The 21,097-nt window shown below is 44.5% G+C and overlaps 4 protein-coding genes across 4 annotated transcripts; 1 reads left to right on the top strand and 3 right to left on the bottom strand.

Annotated features, from left to right (window-relative positions):
- Positions 1–5,939: 5,939 nt before the first annotated feature.
- On the bottom strand, positions 5,940–7,985 carry F5J12DRAFT_727576 (uncharacterized protein; the record flags this gene model as incomplete). The annotated part of the gene is made up of 3 exons (XM_051741817.1): positions 5,940–6,344; positions 7,416–7,790; positions 7,833–7,985. Coding segments are annotated over 3 exons (933 nt in total), but the record flags the coding sequence as incomplete, so codon positions are not given.
- Positions 7,986–11,548: 3,563 nt separating this feature from the next.
- F5J12DRAFT_786493 (uncharacterized protein) lies at positions 11,549–14,115 on the bottom strand (the record flags this gene model as incomplete). The annotated part of the gene is made up of 15 exons (XM_051743457.1): positions 11,549–11,626; positions 11,669–11,683; positions 11,839–11,978; positions 12,001–12,121; positions 12,325–12,514; positions 12,647–12,828; positions 12,884–12,967; positions 13,115–13,259; positions 13,321–13,433; positions 13,492–13,506; positions 13,686–13,700; positions 13,768–13,796; positions 13,870–13,885; positions 13,948–14,007; positions 14,053–14,115. The coding sequence occupies 15 exons, from the start codon at positions 14,113–14,115 to the stop codon at positions 11,549–11,551; spliced, it is 1,266 nt and encodes a 421-aa protein (XP_051595259.1).
- A 1,446-nt stretch (positions 14,116–15,561) lies between these two features.
- On the bottom strand, positions 15,562–16,236 carry F5J12DRAFT_786492 (uncharacterized protein; the record flags this gene model as incomplete). Its single annotated transcript, XM_051743456.1, has 6 exons — positions 15,562–15,596; positions 15,651–15,665; positions 15,813–15,886; positions 15,921–15,994; positions 16,020–16,124; positions 16,183–16,236. The coding sequence occupies 6 exons, from the start codon at positions 16,234–16,236 to the stop codon at positions 15,562–15,564; spliced, it is 357 nt and encodes a 118-aa protein (XP_051595258.1).
- Positions 16,237–19,634: 3,398 nt separating this feature from the next.
- F5J12DRAFT_786491 (uncharacterized protein) lies at positions 19,635–20,637 on the top strand (the record flags this gene model as incomplete). The annotated part of the gene is made up of 8 exons (XM_051743455.1): positions 19,635–19,654; positions 19,676–19,731; positions 19,753–19,808; positions 19,830–19,882; positions 20,079–20,163; positions 20,382–20,441; positions 20,487–20,546; positions 20,611–20,637. 8 exons carry the CDS (start codon positions 19,635–19,637, stop codon positions 20,635–20,637), a joined length of 417 nt encoding a protein of 138 aa, XP_051595257.1.
- Between the last annotated feature and the right edge of the window lie 460 nt (positions 20,638–21,097).

Below are 21,097 nucleotides of genomic sequence, written 5' to 3'. Positions count from 1 at the left end.
CCAGTTAGTTGGTATGCATGCTGGGAATGCTCTTCAAGATGGCATTGATGTAATTTTGTCTAGATTCTTTGGTGGAAATTGTGGAGAAGATTTTCATGATCAATTGGAGAGAGTCATGTTCACTGTCCTGGTGTACTGGCAGCACACTGTTAGATGCCAGGTGTGGTTCAGTTAAGGCCCTGTCCTTGTGGGCTTCAATGAAATCTGTAGGGGGAATCAGTCAGCATGGCACAACTCATCAGTGAGTTATCCAACTCACCCTGGTCAAAGAATCTGACTAGCCATACCCCCCCCATCCCTCACCACCTTGGTACTTGCATTGATTTGCATTGATTGCAGTTTGAAACACTTCTCACATCTTCCCAGACATAGCTTGGAGGATTCTCTTCATGGCTTTCTTGTGCTGGTGGAATGCAGTGCAGTAAGCTGAATGCTCCCACATGTATGTAGGTCACTCAATGATTCCCATTATACAGGATATACAGGCCTGACTGGTCAATGTCAGCCTTGTGACTCCCAACATCCAATGCATGTTGGATGAATTGGTTTTGCAAACCATGACTCTCAACTCCCATGAGAAGCTCTGCCATGCATGCCTTGTCTACTATGTCCCAGAGATGATTGTCATCAATGCATACCCCAGGATTGACTGATTGATGAGTTCCTTGGCATGGTCAATCATGCACCAGTGGCACTTTGACTTCTTTGATGGCATGGGTCTAAACAGGAATTAGTCAGAAAAATGACCTTGACAGCAGACAATGGTGCTTTGCTTACCATCTTACTTTCCATGGTTTGTCCCTTGGCCTTGGTAGAGTTACCTTCCCCAGCATAGGGTTTGGCCTTCTTTCTTCCCTATGGTTTCTTTCCTTGCTTGCTAGAACTGGCTGTGTCCCCAGCCTGCTAGTGAATGTCATCAAGGTGCATAACTCATCAATGAACTGTGCAAGCTTACCTGGTTCATGTCATTGGCCACATTGGTATCACTACCTTCAGCCTGAGTTTCCATTGCTGCACTGGTATTTTGAGTATTTCATTGTCAGCTTGCACAGCTTATTGATGAGACTGTACCAATGAAACTTACATTGTTATTGTTTAGATTGGAGGTATTGGGTAACACTGAGTTTCCCATGGTATTGTTTACCTCCATGGGATTCTTGATTGATTGATTATCAATCTGCACAACTCATCCATGAGTTATGCAGTACTCACCTGAACCAGGCTGACATTCAGGGCACTGGTAATGGCAGGAGCTATGTCAAAGCCTATGGTAGTCTTATTACTCAGTATTCACCTTGCAATCAACATTATGTGACTTACCTGGTTGGTGGTGATGTTGCCAGTGACCTGAGCCAGCACAGTTCATCAATGAATTGTGCAGCAACACATAATTTTTTTTACCTACTGTGTTGTTGGTATGTCAGTCTAATGCAGGTACATCAGCATTGTCTAGTTTCTCAGATTAATTACACCACTTACAGCCATTGATTTGTAATGTGTTTGTTGTTGTTTGGTGCATCTGAAAGTAGATGGTGGTGGTTCAAGTTCAAGAAGTGATTTTGCATAGCCACCACCAACTAATGGCTTATATAGTGCCATGCTTACATAATCCACCCAAATTGGTCACAGATAATTTGCAACTCTCTCTTGCTCCTTGCTGCCTGAATGGCCACTGTAGCAACCTTGTGGAAGATGATGCAATGGACCATTTGGTTCTCCAATTTCTCACATATACATACATATGTCACACAAACTTTGGCTATACCTGCATAACTCATTGATGAGTTATGCTACATGTTCAGTGTACCACATGAAGAGATCCATCAGGTTGCTCTGACTACCCTCTACTGGTTTGCCCATTAACCAAGCTGAAAATGATTCAAGGTCATTCTGTTGGCAACCAAAGTGTGCACTTGCTTCATCTTTCACTTGGCTGCTGTGAAGATGGAAAGTGCCACTGGTCCAACAATGTCTTTGAAGCTGCACAACACTTTCCCATCTATTGCCTTGGAAAATTGTGGCTGCAGCCAGTCATTGAGTTGGGGGACATGGCATGTCCAGCATACCTTGACATGCTAGACCTGGTACTGCAGTTGTTTCCTCCATGCCACATAGTCACCCCAATTGTCCAATTGGCAGCCAATCAACTGGTGGGTGGATGACCCATCTGACTCCCCTTCCATGATTTTGCACATCAGGCAGATGCCTGCATATGACTGCAGGGCTCAGAGTATCCTATCTGCCATTTCATTGGTCTTCTGTTGATGTGTGGACATCATGCCTTTGACCTGCATGGCTGCTTATTGGAATGATGCTTGTTGCTGTGATGTCAAGGGTATTAGTGTTTTTGTTGCCTGCATGAACCTTGCCTTGGGCAACTTTGCAATGGGTAGTATGCCAGTTGGATTGTGATTTGGATTTTGTTTGCAGACACAACATGGTTGGTTTTCTGCTAGTTGTTGACAACTTGTGCCCAAACCATCCATGAACTGGGTGATCCCAAATTGAAGATACCACTTGAGACCAATGAAGGAGTGTTCATACATGATCACTGTCTCCTGCATGCTGGGCTGTGTAGTGTGTGGGGGGATCAGTGCAAAGTACTTGGTTGGGTTGAAGGGGCCATGGCATTGGAATGGCCAGAGGAAGTAGTATTATAAGATGGTGATGATGATGACATTTGACTCTGTTTGTACATGTTTGCTCAGTTGCATCTGAATGTTGAATGCTTGAATTTACTGTTCTATCTGGGCCTAACCAAGTGGACTTGGCCCTCTTCACGTGTGCTTTCAAGGGCATCTGTGGTTGAATACCCTGTAGGTTTAGGGCAGGATGGCTCAGAACAGTAGCATAAAAATAGACTGCCTGTCCAGTGCACTGTAACCTGCTGTCCATCAGGTACAGTAGAGGTTGATACTCTGACACATTTTTTGTTGTGAGTGTTGTGTAGATTTTTGTTGTCAAACAGTACTGCAGGTGCAAGACACACTACTGTGTGATGATGGTGATAGGAGAGATTAGAAGAAGAAAATGAAGGGAGGGAAAGAGGAAAGGAAAACCTTTCTCACAATGGATACTATATATACTAGGTATCCCTATCCAGCATCACCTGTAAATAGAAGGTGCTGTCTGTGGCTATGCAGAGCTGTTAACCATATATGGTAGGTGCTTTTCATGGCAGTGTGATTTTTTGTTTATCCTGCCCTGCACAACTCATCAATGAGTATGCAAGTTGCCTTGGGCTATACACAGCTTTCAGTGGCAGTGTGATTTTTTCATGTCAGGCCATTACAACTCATCAGTGAGTTGCATAGTTGCCTTGTGATATATAAAACCTGTTTCCATATATGGTAAACACTTATGTGGCTATACACAGTTTTCTGTGGCTGTGTGATTTTTTGCATTTTTTGGCCTGCACAGGTCATCAATGAGTTGTGCAATTCTTTCAAAAAAATATGAAACAAGAAGAAAAGTTTCATATATAGTAGGCACTTTCTCAAATTTCCTTTTATAACAAGCACTTTTGAGACTAGAACTGGATGGACAGTTTAGGTCATTAGGTTTCAAGCAGAGGTGAGAGTGGACTCTTGACAGCATATTATCACCAGGTAGTTATCTCATGGTTTCTTACTAGGCTTGACCTGGTGTTACTTTCCCTCCTTCTGGCTCCATCCATTACTGTCACCAAGTCACTAGTCTGTAGTCAGTACCCAGTAGTTGGTAGTCAGTACTCACTTTGCCCTTTGGTAGTCTTCCTTGTTGGTAGTTGCTAGTTGGTCTTTGCTAGTCAGTACACAGTAGTCCCCCATTGTTAGTTGGTAGTCACTAGTCACTTGGTAGCAGTGTCTGTCCTACCAGTCTAGATACGCAGCCAGTCACTTATTTTCTCTACTGACAGTGGCTGTGTGGCTGTATTGGTGGCATTCCTAGATGCATACATCCAATCCTACACTTTTTGGTAGATACATGCAGATCAGGTGCTGGCTCCCAAAAGCATGTTATTAAAAGGCACACCTGGCCATCCTGATGGCCAGTTGAGCATAGTGCTTGCACATGAATGTATTCCTTTCTGGGGTCACACACGCACCTGTGTGACCAGATGTCCTGGATTCCCCCAACTTTGGGCCACAATGCCCAGTGTATCTATGCTCAATCAAACAAAACTTGTATTATTAAGTTTTAATAGTTTGAATAGTTATTAGTTGTGTAGTTGTGGAATGTATGCCTTTTAGGTCATGTAACTTTACTATATTTTGGTAAATAATGGTCATGTGCATCATGTGTCATCCTGGTTGAAATGTTTTTAGGCCACTCTGCTAAGTCCATTTATGGTACTTGATGATACAATGGTATTGATAAAATGGTAGGATTCCTGCAGTATGCTGTGATGTAGGGTTGCATATCTGGTCATCCAAGGCAGCCACCCCACCTGTGGTATTTGGGTCATGTGATCCAATGGCTGCTGCCATGCCTGTGATGCCAGTGGCTGTCCAAGATGGCCAAACAGTGCATGGGTATTGGGTATGTGACCATCATGGCCACAGTGCCTCTTGCTGTCTTGGATGGCCACACTGTGCACAGGTCAGAGCACATGTGACTGGTATGCTCAAGTGGGCCATGTGAATATGGTCACATGACCATGAATCCCTCATCAACAATGGCTGTCCTGGGCAGCCACATCAATTTGGGCCACTCTGCCCAGTGCAACCATGCTACAATACATCACTGTTATTACTACCCTGTACTATGCTGTCACCTAGTAATCTATTTAGTTTTCCCTTGTGTACAGGTATGTCATTAACTATGTATAGCAGGCAGTAGTAGCACTATAGGTCAGTTGTCCAGAGTAGACATGTCATGTGCAGTTGGCATGGGCCATGGTACTTCTGGCTGTCCAAGATGGCCCTTGGTTTCATGACCAGGTGCATGGGAAAGAGGTCACATGACCACAAGGTCAGCAATACAGGTGGTTATCTTGGATGGCCATACACACTGCAAGGGGAGTTGTCACATGACCATCTTGGCCTGTGTCACAGGCAGCTGTCCAAGACAGTAATGCACATGCACAAGCAGTTGGTCACATGACCATCTTGGCTGGTGTCACAGGTGGCTATGCACATGCACAGGGACTTCAGTCACCTGACCCAAACACTTGTGGTGTGGGGTGGCCATACACACTGTGAGGGGAGTAGTTGTGTGAACATGACATCCATGCACTCAGACAAATGATGATTATGTACATTGCCATCTGGATGTCTGGGTGGCTAAAAGTGGGGAATGCATGCATGTGAAATGCCAACTTCACATGCCTAGTCACTAATTAGTGAGCTCACTGTTGTCATTCCAAGATTACTGGTGGAGAAGACATAAACCATATCAAATTGTCATAACATTTAGAGCTAACAAGAAATCTGTACACAATAATTTCACTCAGGGTTCAATTGAAATCTTCTTCCTCTTCCTCCTCCCTGAGTAGTTGGCTTATATACTGTGGGAATTCCATAGTGAATTTGTTGAATTCAGCATCCACCTGAATTCCTTGTGGAGGTTGTTGTGGAATGTCATCCAATGTGGGTATCTGTGGCATGTAGCCCATGCTATAGTGCTGGTCAAGTGAGCTGTATGATTGGGCCCTGTTGGTGACCACAGATGCAGTGGGCAAGGGAGAATGTGATGATGATGAGTGATGTTTCACCTGACTCAATGGTCCTGGACTAGGGGTGTGATTCCAGAACTGGCCTGTCTGTGTCTCAGTAAACCTCATGTCCTCCTCTTCCTCCTCCTCTTCTTCATCTCACTGAATCAGAGCACCAGGTCCAATGTGGCATGCAGTGGATGCTGTTTGCTAGCCAGGTTTGTCATCTTCATCTTCATCTTCATCTTTATCTTCATCTTCCTCTTCTTGCTGAATGGGAGACCAGGGTCAGCATGGCTTGCAGTCAATGCTCCTCACAATAAAGATATCCTATCATCTCCCTCATCCTCATGCTGTATGGCAGCCCTGGGTGCAGCTGGCAGCACATTACCATCCTCATCCTCACCATCCATGATATCATCTGCATGGTTTGAAGTGGACATGACCCACAAGAAAGGTTTCCCAATCCCAGATGCCTGACATTCAGATGCAGATTCAAGGCAATCTGGGGTCCTGCTGGAGGGTGTCCCTCAGGCAATGTAAACCACCCCCTCCCTGTCATAGGCCCAGTGCACCATATCCTATCTGATCCAGTGAATGGGATCCACACCAGAGTACTGAACTTCTGTCTGATGGCTGCTTGCACTCTGTTGCATGATTGGACTCCAAGCAATGCAATAAGGTCAAGCCATTTGTGATAATACATGCACTTGTGGAAGTTTTGTCTTATGGTGGTGGGCAATTGAGTCAGAAAAAGGCAATGGGAATGGTCCCATTGCTGCCCTGTGCAGAATGTGTACTGTGCTGCAAAGAATGGAAGGGCAAATGATTGATATATGGTCTCAGTGGCTTCTTGAGTTTGCTGCTGTGGGGGAATGTTGGTCCAACTACCTTCTGAGGTTGCTTTCTTGTCATTAAAAAATTGTTCCAAAAGAAGTTGGACCTGAGTTTCTCTATCTTCATCAGGCTCTTTGGTGTCAAAAATGAGCACTTGTGCATCGTGGTTTCCACCTCCATGTTGAGCAAAGTGATCAATGTTGGGCCCTCACATTCACTTGGCAGGATGGATGGTGATATTTTCTAACAAGTCAATATTGACCTGAGGGAGTGGATGATTGGTTGGTCTGATGTCCTGGACATGCAGGGTGGGGTGTTTGGAGTGGTTGGAAGTATGATGTTGATTTGACAATGTCCATAGAAGATCATGATTGGCAACCCCCATTATTTGTTTTTGTTGAACTTGGTGGAGAGTGAGCCAAAAAGCAGACTGGAATGCCTCATCAGAGATGGCCTTATGGTAAGGCAGGTGGAAGGCACCAATATTATCAATCACAATGTCACAGACAAAGTACAGCCCAGCTTCATACATGAGTGGCATGATTGCATCATCATCTTGATCTTCAAAATCATCATCATAGTCATCATAGTCTGGGTACATATGTTGGTAAACTTCTTTTGCCAGCAGGATGAATTTCTCATTGGGTCAATGATGCAGGCCATTGATGATCCAGATCATGAGGGCACCCAAGCCTAGAGCACAGTCTGATTTTCTGTCTCTGAATTCACTGTGAAGCAAGTTTTTGATCACCATGTGGACTGCAACTAATTGGTACCACTTGGACCACCTAACATGATCAAGAATATTTAGTGATTGTGATAGCATGAGAAGAATTTACACTTACCACCATGACTTAGCAGGGAGATGCACTAAACAATACTGCAAGAGTCAACTTGGGATGGTAGTGAAGGCTGAGAGTGCCTGGGAGAATCCAACTCAAACTTTGAGCCTTGCACAACCTTCCTGTGCATGTCCAGCCTCACCACCAGTACAATTGAACAAGATCTTGCTCATCTCCTCAGTTTTCTTGATGAGGGTTTCAAGATTGTCTGTGATGAAGAGAGACATGAGATCCAGTGGAGTGAATAAACCTGGATGAAGCTGGTATGACATAGTCTTCTCTGTTGCATAGGCCTGGATGTAGTGAACTTCATCATCATGACCTTTCCTCCCAGGTGCATATTGGAAACCAGCAAGTTCTTTTAGGTGCATCATGTGATCAACATGGAATGGGGATTTGATGACTATTGGGTTGATGACTTCCTGATCCAGAGATGGGAGACAATGGTTGAGAACAGTTTCATGCCCAGTGGCATGCTAAGTGACCACCTGGTCATATTATCCAAATTCAAGACCAACATCAATGTACCAACTGTCTGGATCTATCCTCTCCATATGAAGCACATCAATGAACTTTTGGAGGGCCAGATCTTGATCCTGTGCATCAAGGGGATCATGCACAGTGGCACCCTTCCACCCTCTGAATTCATGGACATAGTATGCATCTTGAAAGTAGGGTTGCAGAGTAGCAAGTTGGTGAGATGTTCCTCCCCAAAAATGGGCAGTATATGGGCAGGAACATCAAGAGAGCCTTCATGGATCTTTCCCATTCTGTCACAATAGAGGCTGAGAGCTGAGGAGTAGCTGGCTGTCCAATGGGATGCCATGTTATGCATGTGCCTTCACACAAGTGGATGCAGGCATTTATCATACACAAGTTTGAGATCTTGGGATGGGATAGCCCTGGACTCACACTTGCTGACCTTGCAAAAGGAAAATTTTTGGATCTTGTGTATTGGCAAGTTCAACTGTCTTCCCTGTTATGTAGGATTTGGTCAGACACTGATCCAGCTGCTTGGCGCATAGGCAGGAACTAATCACCCACACCCACATAGGCCTTGGCCTTGAGATGATTATCTGTCTTCAAATATATTTAAATGGAGGGATTGGAGTGAGTTCCAAATGATTGGAGTATGGAAAATCATGTGAAAATGCCTATGAGGGAATCATAGTTGCAAGAGACTTCATAGGCCTGCAGTCCAGGAGGTTGTTGACCTAAAGATTGACTATGGTCAGATTGAATGGTTGCACCTAAGTTGGATGATGGCTATCTTGGATGGTCAGTCACTACATATCTGTGCATATAATGGGGAATGAAAGGGTTGCACCTCAGATTGATGACAGCCATCTTGGACAGCCAATCACTATGGACCTGTGAATGTAATTTAATATGGAATGGTCACATCTAATGATTGATGGTGGCCATCTTGGATGGCCAGGCACTATGTACCTGTGCATATAATGAGGAATGCAATGGTCACACCTAAGTTTGATGATGGCTGTCTTGGACATCCAATTGCAATGGACCTGTGAATGTAATGGAATATGGAATTCTTGCATCTAACAATTGATCATGGCTGTCTTGGATGACCAGTCACTACAGACCTATGAATATAATGGGGATTGGAATTGTTGCACCCAAACATTTGCTTAGATGGCCAATTGCTGCAGCCATGTGAATATAATTGGTGAGGGAATAGTCACACCTACTATTGATGATGCACTGCCTAGGATGGCTAGTTGCTAGGTGCATATCAAAATTTTTGGAAGTGGAATGGGCACATAAATCTTCACAATGACCAGCTGCCATGGCCTTCCCAAGTGATGTAACAAGTGACCACATTCATTGTCAGATGCCTATGGGATCTGTAAGGGGGGTGGCCATCTGGGATAGCCAACATACACACAGGTCTGATTGTGTCACCATGAGTGGGTGCCTACTTGGATGGCCCATCAGTTGCAAATAGGTTGTGTTGCATGACCCAGGCCCACAGTACAACTGGCTGCCTTAGACAGCCAACTGCTACTATTATTCCATCTTATCCACACAATTACCACTGATTTGCTTCCCTCACACACACACCACATTCTTAGATACTCTGAAAATTTAATGCAGTGGTATTAGTACTGGCATTCAATGTCATCAGAGACATGTTATGATGACTGTCAACAAGTATTTGGCCATCTTGGATGGCTATCACATGTGGGGTATGAGAACCTGAGGTGAGATGACCATGAGGTCTATGAAGCAGGTGGCTGTCCAGGATGGCCACAATGTTGTTGGGGTCACTGATCACATGATGATGAGATGTTACAGTGGCTCAAAAAACTGTCCCAATGTTTGAGCAATTTTGATTGATGGGAGTGTAGCATGTCAATGACTAAGAACTGGTCCAAGTGGTTAGTTTGGGGTGCGAAGCCCATGGTCTGGGCTTTCTAACAAGTCCTAGGTGATGATGGCCAGGTGAAAACTAGTGGGGGTATGATCCATTTGGTGTGGTGATGCATTGGGACAATTTTTTGAGTTTGAACCCAGTCTGCATAGTTTTGAGTTTCACGAAGTTTAAAATGCTGTGAGGTGCTTACTAATGCTTACATATTATATCACATGGTCTATTCAAGGATTTGTCACCTATACAAACAATGCCAAACAATGAATTGAGACCATCAAGGTTCCCTCTTCTACCTAACTCATGAAACCAGCCTCCTGGTCCATCTGGGTCATTTTCTCAGAGTAATCTCCATAGATATTAGTGTCCACTACAGTAATGGCATCAGGGTATATGTCCAACACAATCAAACACTTAAAAAATGTGCTTTCAGTCATCCCTGTGCTGTTTCCCCCACTCATACCTGACATGTTCATGCAACTAATCAGTACTGAGAATGCTGAAAAAGCCATTATGGTTAATCTGTCACTGTAAAACATAAGCAAAAATCCAATCACCTCTTATCTGGTGGGTTCCCACCTTAGGGGTGCTGGGTTGAGGGCTAGGGTGAGCTAAAACCCTTCATTGCAGTCCAGGTGCCCTGGGGGGGATAATCCACTGAACTACTAGGAAGGAGATTCCATCAATCCATCCAGCCCTGAGTTTTACCTATGGTCTTATATGACCAAATCAACCATTCCCAGTCATCCACAGTCAGCTGAGAGCACAGTCTAGCCATGCTTCCCATGCCACCTGAAGTGCACAGGAATGTTTTGTCTCACCCCAGCATTGAAACTAGTTGCACTGTGGTGAAAATGTACTGGTTAAAAGGTGTTTTGTTTGTTCATCATTTCCTGATGTGCCAGATTGACCTCCCTGGCATTTCCAGCTGTCTCAGTACTGATTAGTTGCAGAACATGTCAGGTATGAGTGGGGGAAACAGCACAGGGATGACTGAAAGCACATTTTTTAAGTGTTTGATTGTGTTGGACATATACCCTGATGCCATTACTGTAGTGGACACTAATATCTATGGAGATTACTCTGAGAAAATGACCCAGATGGACCAGGAGGCTGGTTTCATGAGTTAGGTAGAAGAGGGAACCTTGATGGTCTCAATTCATTGTTTGGCATTGTTTGTATGGTGACAAATCCTTGAATAGACCATGTGATATAATATGTAAGCATTAGTAAGCACCTCACAGCATTTTAAACTTCGTGAAACTCAAAACTATGCAGACTGGGTTCAAACTCAAGAAACTGTCCCAATGCATCACCAAACCAAATGGATCATACCTCCACTAGTCTTCACCTGGCCATCACCACCTAGGACTTGTTAGAAAGCCCAGACCATGGGCTTCACACCCCAAACCAACCACTTGAACCAGTTCTTAGTCATTGACATGCTACACTCCCATCAATCAAAATTGCTGAAACATTGGGACAGTTTTTTGAGCCACTGTAAGTTGCATGCCAGCCATCCAAGATGGCCAAAAATTGCTGATCAGCCATTAGATGACAGCATGGCAATTCATTATAATGTGTTAAATATAACTTGTTAATCTTCCAATCCTGTGTTCCACCTAATTGCATCTCCTCACAACAAATGAAATCCCATGTAATGTGCCCCTTGCTGACACATTAGCTGAGTAATACAATAAGTTTATACTCCACTAATATTCTGATCCTGTGTAGGTGCTGATGGTCATCCAGGATAAGAATGCCATACATTGCCAACTTTGATAGCACTATGTTGACATACAAATGTGCATGTGGCACCCTCAAACAATATTGGGACACATCACATCACATGAAATTGGCTGGTGTGGACAGCTGTGATGTCCATTCACCATGCCAGTCATGCATGTGTGTACAGCAACACAACTAAACACAAATGTATGTCATTCCTCAGCATGGTCAACATACCAACAAATGACCCAACTGAAGACATGTATAGATGTGGGGGGGGATATGCAAAGTAGAGAATGATGTATGTAGGGGACATTGCAGCAGACAGCATGATGTAAAATAGGGACAATAGTATGATTGGAGCAGCAGACAGGCAAGTTAACTTGAGGACAAAGATCATGGCTTACCCTGACAGCTACCTCTGCCACCTTTGCCACCTCTAGTGCCCCTTCTGCACATGGAGGTGGGTTTGGAGCTACCACTCCCATCCTTGTTTGTTGCCAATGGGTGGCAATGTGTGGCATTGCAAAAACCTGACCCAGCTGTGCTTGGACCCACAGATGATTCACCTGCATCATCTGGCACTGATGGCAGGGGTGGGGTGAGAGGTGATAGCATAGGCAACTGGAGATTCTTGAGGGCCAGAGCTTTGTCTTCATTGGGATTATTTTGGCCACTGGGTTCCAGCAGCTGGGCCAAGATCTTGTCAACAGGGTCTATGACAGAGGTGTCTGAGCTGACTTGTCTTGTGATGTTGACACAGTTGCTGAGCCCTCTTCAGCCTGCATTGCAGCCATCACCACAGTGAGTGAGTTTACTGTGGCTTTGACCATGGTCACTGTGCCACTCTGTCTGTGCCTGGGCTGTTTATCAGTGGTTTTGGGAGAACTCACTGGGGCACACTTGTCACTCATCTCCTTGCTCCCAGATGGTTGGACATCTTCCATCCCTAATGGGTTGTCCAATGACCCAGTGTTGTGATGCATGGGGCCATTTCCCTTTTCTGTCAATGGTAGGCTTGGGTGGGGTTTGGGTTTAGGATTGACATGTGATATTGGTCTCAGTGGTGCATTGTCATTGTTGCTGCATGAGTGGTTGAGATCGACAATATGCTGTCACCATCATTATCATTCTCAGATAACCCTTCTGTAGTCATGAGAGATGGATAGGGATGGATATTAGATATGGGTGGGGGGGGGGGGTGCTAGCATGCACTTATTGATTTCATCCATACACCCCATGAACATGGAGTGAAGTTGCCCTTTATCAAATGGTGTATTGTTTAAAAAGACATCTGGGGTTGACAAGTGATGAGCTGGTATGCATGGACTTGCTTTTGCTGGGGGTACCATTCTCCCATGTGGCTGCTCATCATCAAGTGCTGACCACATAGTGTCCTGTGATATGTATAAGTGATTGATGAATATCTAGATCCAGATGTGTAATACTTACTACAATTACCATGATATTTGCACATGCCAGGTTAAGACCTACCATCCCAATGTTAGGGATGATGAGCATACAATGACTGGTCATCTATGTTGACATGTGGAAATTGTCCAGTGCTGCCTGTCACTTCTTCAGTGTCATAGTCCTGTTCAGCTCAACTGCTGTGATGTCATATAAAGCAGGAATCTGGCATCATGACTAAAATTTGAATGAGGGAAGTGAGTGTGAACATACATCAATCAATGCCTGATTGGAGGATGGGAAGGCAGAATATATGATGACTTGATCATCCACACCATACTCATGGTCATCAGCAATGCCATTGGGAAATGCAATGAGGGTTTGACCATCATCATCCATAGTGAGGGGAATGTGGCAGCTTGAATAAAGATGGTGGTGGACCACCTGGGAAAGGGTGTCCAATTCAATAGTCCTCTCACCTTGCCAATGTGTGAGGGACTCTGGTCATTTCCATGGACCACCTGTGGGCAGCAGTGGGCTGGGCATGTGAAAGATTGATGGCTGCAGCCACATCTGTTCCAGTGGAGATACCCTGAACAGAAAGTCAGAATAAGTGACTGGTCACTTGTCAGAGGTGCCAGGTTACTTACAGTGGGTCTGGGGGGCTGGGAAAGTTGTGACATGACATGAACACATGCAAGTCAGTGTGGTTTCCTGTGCATGATGCATGGTACAACTTACCTGGGGCACAGCAGTCCTTTTGTTGGAGATATATTCTCCCCTGTGTTCTGCTTACTTTGGTGTGATATTTGGCTGCTTACATAAGCCATTAGAGCACACTTACTGCACAGTCATTACACTGTTCCCTCAGTAGATTGCTCAATACTGAGGGTAAGATTACCATTCATTGGCAGTATTCTACTTACTGACTCCCTGTAGTTGCCTACAGGTATATCTAATATAATAGTAGATCTTCACTACTGAGGTTGCCTACAGCACCCTTTTTCTATACCTTTTGCCAGACTTACTGTTGTTGTCATTGGACTGCAGGCAGGGGGAGAGAAATAAGCAACTGGTTGCTTATTTTTCCAATGACTTTAACTTACTTTGGCCTGGGTTTTGTTGGTGCTGGACAAGTTTCTGTTTTGTATCTGTTTGTACTTAATCTTAATGCAGCAGGTAGTGGTTCAAGTTCAAGATGCAAAAGTTACATGGCCACAAATCTGACCTTGGTATATACTTGTTTGTTGCTTATGTAATGCTGTCACTTCCATATTTGGATGTTAGATAATCAATGAACTATGTGAAAGTGGTGCTATTTATTGCTTATGTAATCAATTAAGTAAGCCAATACTGGCTTGGGTGTGCACCCAATGGTTGTTGGCATGCCCCCCAAAAAAATAGGTGACCAGTTGCTTATCTTGGGTACATACACTGGCACTTTGGTTGCCATACCTGTCCAGAGTTGGACTGGCTCATGTGTGTACCACATGCTGGCATGCCCCACAACCATAAGTGACTGGTCACTTATCTTGGTATACCAGTGTTTTGGTTGATGCTCCTGACCAGAGTTGCTTCATTCAGAAAAAGAGGCATAGATCCCCACACAGCATTGTAATACAATCAAAGCAGAGTGACATTGACAAGTGCATACATAAATTCAACTACAAAAGCATAATGGTTTCATAAGAAACCAAGGCTTGCCTGCATTCCAGAGGGGGCCCTCCCCCAGAAGTACAGTTGGGCCAATAAAAAACATCCTCAATTCAACCAAGTTTCCAAAAACCACACAACAGATAATGACAAAGATCCTAAATGCACATTAGCATCAAAACAACAATGCAAGGTTCACCTACCTGAGGTGAACCATCACCAGGAGAACAAGACAGACAGCTCTACAGGTCTGATGTCAGTACAACATAGCTTCTACAACAGCTGAACACTTACTATGATGAACCCTATCACCAAGTAGCCACTACCAATATGTATATACAAAAACTAACATATCATTTGCTGGACTACACTTGTAGACACAGGAAATAACACCATAAGCTGACCTACAATGTAGGCTTAGACTAACCCCCAGATCCCAAATCAGCTGGCCTACATGAAGTAGGCACAGACTATTCCCCCAGAGCCAACACATTACCCCCCAACTGAACATTGTGCTGGCAGATGTAGGAAGCCATATACTCCCTGAGGCTGAAACAGGAAACTGTCAGTAAATTCTGCTGCCTCTGTGACAAGCCCCTATCACTCTGTGCCTTTGGAATTCTTCCTGCTCATTGCCTCATATTTCATCCCACCCCCTTTCAGCTTTGGAGTTTCTCCCAACCTTCAATGTGTCACCCAGTCATCAATAAGCTGATCCAAAAATTCCATATTCACCCAGAGTTGTCAACAAGCTGATCTGGAATTCCACAACTGATCCACCACCCAGCCACATCACCAGTCATCTGTGCCAATCATCTCTAAAAAAAACCCTGGTTGCCCCTGTTGCCCCAAATTCCACAAACCATTCTTTGAACCCATACACTCTTCCCTTCTGCACTTCTGCTTTCCTGCCAGCTCCACTTTTCACCTGTACATGTACCCTTGTTCTGTTGGAAGATACCCCCTTGCCTTTGTTCCATTTACTCTTGCTTACCACTCACTGGACTATTTCATGTGCATTTGTAGTTTGCTGATGTCTGCCATCCTTTCCTTTATTTTTTGGTCTTTTAGTTTTTCTGCCCCACTTTACTCTGACTTGTACCTATGTCCCATGTAGTATATAATTCCACTGTAGTGTCAGAAAAATACCACCCACTTTTGGAGTCACTATCTGTGTGTGTTTTGTGAGTTCAAGAGTCCCCAGAGTCTAAAAGCATCTATTGAATCTACAGGATCTACAGTGTCTTCAGTGTTCTCCATGCCTCCTGTGCCCCCCAGTCCATTGCACCTTATCTTATGTCTCCCCCATCTCAGATACACTCTTCTTGTTGCATAACTGCCTCTTGGAATTCTGTATACCAAATCTGCTGTTCCTTGCATGTCCACAACCCTCTGGAATAAAATTCTGCATTCTTCACACACATACCCTATCCCTTCTAGTGTTATCCTTGACTTCTCTTTCCACTCAGCATCCCTTGGGATGACCCTAGGGAAATCTCCCTACAGTCTTCCTCTGGACACACACTTCCCAGAAGTCATGTCCCACACTGAGCACAATAGAAGGTGGAGGGTATCCCCTCCCTACATCCTGTAGCTGCAGACTACACTCAGTGGGGAGATACCAAGGGTGCTACAAGGTAACAGTGATCAAGTAGAGTGGAAAATTTGAGATCAAAGGAAACACTTACCTTATCAAAGCCAAGATGACATGCTGAGGTAAAGACAAAGATGATGAGCAGCATGAATGGGAGAGAGAGAGAGAGAGGGAAAGGAGGAATGACAGGGGAGAAGTATCACATCACAAAGAAACACAGTAAGGAAATGGGGGGGAAGCATGCCAACAACTGGGGTGGATTTATTTACTTGAGTCTTGTGTGCCATTGTTTGGCAACAGTCCAACTAGCAAGGTCACTGTCAAAGTTCAGCCTCTATACATGTCACATTCTCAGCCTTGGCACATGTTCAGTTGGCACAAGTGCCAGCAACTGCCTCTGAGTCAATACCACTTGTTGTACTATACATAGCAAATAGCAATGTCATGTGGCTCCACTGTCACCATGATTCAGCTTCTCTATACTAAATGTTCATTTGACATTCCCATAATTGCAGTGTCAAGCCAAGCAAGTGCTCACTCATGCCATTGCATGACCACACTCACTCAGATATCAATCAGTTGTGGGATTAACATTGAACACAGGACATCTTCAAGCAGTAGTAGTGGCTACTATTGGGACTTCACAGCAATCATATTGTAGTAGTGCTACTGGATCATTTACTACATGTAGCCATTTATTGAAACTGGAAATCAGCCCAGCACTGACTGACCACTCCATAAATAGTACTATGTAATGTTCCAGTCTTGAACCTGATTCTAATTCAGGGTTGCAGGAATTGAAGTGGCAACTGGACATTCCATTGTATGAGGATCTCCACCATGTATGTCTACTAATCAACTTTAATTGCATGCATTTTTGTGGCATAAAATATCTATGTCATTCAAGTCAAAAATTTTTGTGATTCATGAGCAATCCTTGCAATGTGTCTGACTGAGCAAGGTGCATCCAAAGTATGGGTAAACAGGTGTGATAATTGTGACATCCATGACATTGTCCATGTCAAAATCAAGGTTGTGTCAAGATTATCATAGATCCCACTATGCACATGTTCTGTGACAGTGTCTACCTGTCCAAAATTGAGATCTGTGCATCCAAGTATCCAGATTGACAGTCTCTTGCTCCTCTCTTCCTGCCATGCAATGTCTCCCTCACAAAACTTCTTTGTGCTGTCCCAGCCTGCATCTCAGCAAAATTTTAGGTATGTCATCATCCTCTAGATCACATGGTCTGGATAATACTCACATAATGCACTAGCATGACATTGTGAATTAATCTCTCCCACTTCCATGCCACCTCTCCCTCAAGATTTTCACATGTTGCTCTCTCACTCAGCACCTCTCACATCTCTCCTCATCTAAACACAAAATATGTAGGTACATTGTCCCTGTGATGCCATGTCTCCCTTCAAAAAAACAAAAAAGGTATGTCATTGCACCTCTCACAGCATCTTTAGAACACTCACATCACACACTAGGACACTGCCAGTTCATATCCCCCTTCTTCAGTTCTGAGTCTCTCTACTGCATGTTATTTGGTGTCCCTGTACCACTCACAAAACCTGTCTTGATGTTGTCATACACCAAAGGTGTTGTGGACATGGTTACAGCTGACTCCACCTAACTTGTCAATGAGTTGCACACAATGCCATGGATGCAGATGAAGACTATAGCCCTCATGCACAGAAAGACTGCTGGACATTAGCAGTTGTCCTTCACACATGAATGAGTCATCAGTGCCAGAGAGAAAATAGGAAGCAAGTTAAGCACCCATCAAAAGTTTTTAGTGCCCATGTATGGCATTCCAGTTCTTGTTGTATCTCCCCCATTTCCAAAGATATCAACTCTGTTCTCACACTTAAAGTACTCAGCCATGCAATCCTGCCTTCCAAGTTTGGAAAGGATCCTCACACCCTATACATTTCTACAGCACCCCATCCATCAGATGCTGATTCCACTAAGTCCATCAGAAATGGCCACCTCCTCATCAATCATCTCACTTGTCTCCTTTGCCAGAGACAGTGGCTATGTAGATCTGCCAGGCATTCCCACCAGCTTCCATCCTGAAGCCCCCTGGTTCATCCCATCATTGTCAGCCCCATCTCATCCCATGCAGCTTGGTCAGCATGTTCTCCTTGTCAGTATGACTTCCAGAAGGATGTTCTTTGGTCACCTCAGGTCTGTCACACAGTTAGAAAGGTCCTATGTAGTCATTTCAGTCTCCCTACTTGATGAAGCATATGGATCCTTCCTCCCTGCTCCCTGAAATGTCTTTATTCCAATCTCATCCATCATTCTCCCCACATTGCAACAGCTGCAGCATAATCTACTGTTCTCTGCCCTCCCAGATCACATCCATGACAAGTATGACATGTATCTTGCCTTCTTACTGCAAGACCCAGAAGAAGACATGCCCCTTTCTCCTTCTCCTCCATCAGAGCCTCATTCATGAAGTGTTTTGTTAACTTTGCTGAGAGGATGAATGGGTGGGAGATGTGATTGCCTATGCTCCTGTTGCCCTCACAGACCCCCAACACCCTAGCCCTTTGACCCCTGATTCATGCCCTTCATTTCTGGATTTAATACTTCCCCATCTGGGAACACCATCCATCTGTCATCCCATCCTTTGATCTAGTGATGTCTCTGCCAAGATCTGTCATGCATTGCCACCCCCTGATGTGATACCAGTGCACTTACTCAGTTTCTGATGTTCTTTGACTCATACTGTGATATTTTGGCTGTCCTTGACTCATTTGTTGTCAATACTTACCAATCTTCTTTGCTTGCTTACTTTTCATTCCTCACTTACTCATCATGATTACTCATTGCTTACAGTCCTTACTCATTACTTACCAAGCATTTGTGCCTTGTTTGTCATGGGCTGTGCTCCCCCACAGTATATAAACCCCATGTACTTAGCTACAACAGAAGCAATCAGAAGTCAGCAGTCAGTTCAGCTCATCTCTGAAGTAACTCATTGTCAACATTGAGGCTCCACAAAGGGGTCTATCTGTCATCAATCCTTGTCCTTGGTAGTTGAGGCTCCATCAAGGGTCTATCTTCATTATCTGTAGTCCCATCCATGCTTAGTCATCCTTTCACTCCTGCATAACTCAACATCAACTTGCACCAGGAGTCATTTTGGCTGAATACCCTTGCTCTATCCAGCTTCCTCCTCACAGTCATCATCTGTTCATCTACTCCTATGTAACTCATTGTTGACTTGCACCAGGAGCACCTGCCATTGAAATCCCCACACTTTAGATTTTTCTGCCCTTCAGGATCCACAGAGGTACACCACCACTTGCTCACTATTTGTCTTTGGTGTTTGTTTTGGTTGGTTTCCACCACCTTTCCACACTTTGACTCACACTGTGTCTCATCCAAAAAAAAGGTTTGTCATCCTAGCTTGCAGTGTCCCTGTACCACTCACAAAACACCCCCTCCTGCTGTGTCTCATCCAAAAAAAAGGTATGTCATCCCAGCTTGCAGTGTCCCTGTACCACTCACAAAACACCCCCTCTCACTATGTCTTATCCAAAAAAATGGTATGTCACCCCTGCTTGCAGTGTCCCTGTACCACTCACAAAACACCCCCTCTCTCTATGTCTCATCCAAAAAAAAGGTTTGTCACCCCTGCTTGCAGTGTCCCTATACCACTCACAAAACACCCCCTCTCACTATGTCTCATCCAAAAAAAAGGTATGCTATCCCAGTTTGTAGCATCCCTGTACCACTCACAAAACACCCCCTCACTGTGTCTCATCCAAAAAAAGGTATGTCATCCCAGTTCATGGTGTCCCTGTACCACTCACAAAACACCCCCTCTCACCATGTCTCATCCAAAAAAAGGTACATCATCCTAGTTTGCAGCATCCTAATACCACTCACAAGACACACTAGTAGGCTATTGATTCATATATTCCTCCTGCTGCACTGCATCTCCCTTGCTGTGTCTCATCCAATAAATAGGTATGTTGTTGGACTTCTACTTCATGGTGTCCAGATGGGTGTCCAGATGATACTCACACATCCCCCTCTCTGGTCTGCTTATCCAGTGTGTGTAGTTGAACAAATCAGATCACATTGGCTTGTCTTTTCCATAAATATGTAGATATCTATCCCTGCTCCATGATATATGCACCAAACTAAATGCATTTATTGTTATCTTATTGCTTGTCCCCTACCCCTTTCACATCCCATAAAGATAACAAGGTACACTACTTTCCTTTCTGCATCACACATTGCTGCCACTCACTAATGTTGGCACACTAGACTAAGATGGTGAAGACCAAGCAGACAGCTAAGAAGACTGCTGGAGGTAGAGCTCCCAGGGTATCTCTTACTGGTCTGCAAGCTAGGGAAAAATAAGCTGCCAAGTCAAGCAAGGCCCATGCTAGGAAGGCCCCTGTTGTCAAGAAAAGAAGGATGAGGAACTTGGTAAGTCTGTTGTTATATTCCATCCATCTTCCTAACATGCTATGCAGTTCTGTGTGATGTGCAGGGATGGAGGGACATTGTGGCCTTGTGATCAGGCAGGTTGCAGAAGGGTAGTGTGTAATAAGTGTGTTGTAGTACCTGAGGATTGCCTTGAAGAGGTCTGCCCAACCCTAACTCCAGGTCATGGCTCATTCCCCCAGCCACATCAGCTGACCCCACTGCCAGGACATCAGCCCCTCCCCCAGCCATGTCAGCTGGTCCCACTTCCAGGTCATCAATCCATCCCATAGCTGTGCTGGCCACCCCACTTCCAGGTCACTAATCCATCCCCCAGCCAAGTCAGCTGACCCCACTTCCAGGTCACCAATCCATCCCATAGCCATGTCAGCTGACCTCACTTCCAGGACACTAATCCATTGTGTCAGCCAACCCCACTTCCAGGTCACTAATTCATCCCATAGCCATGTCAGCTGACCTCACTTCCATGACACTAATCCATTCCATAGCTGCATTGGCCAACCTCACTTGTAGGATGCTAATCTATCCCATAG

The sequence above is a fragment of the Pisolithus orientalis genome (assembly GCF_024613125.1).
Source record: "Pisolithus orientalis strain OTSU chromosome Unknown F5J12scaffold_58, whole genome shotgun sequence".
NCBI lineage: Eukaryota > Fungi > Basidiomycota > Agaricomycetes > Boletales > Pisolithaceae > Pisolithus > Pisolithus orientalis.
This window is presented reverse-complemented; position numbering and strand designations above follow the sequence as displayed.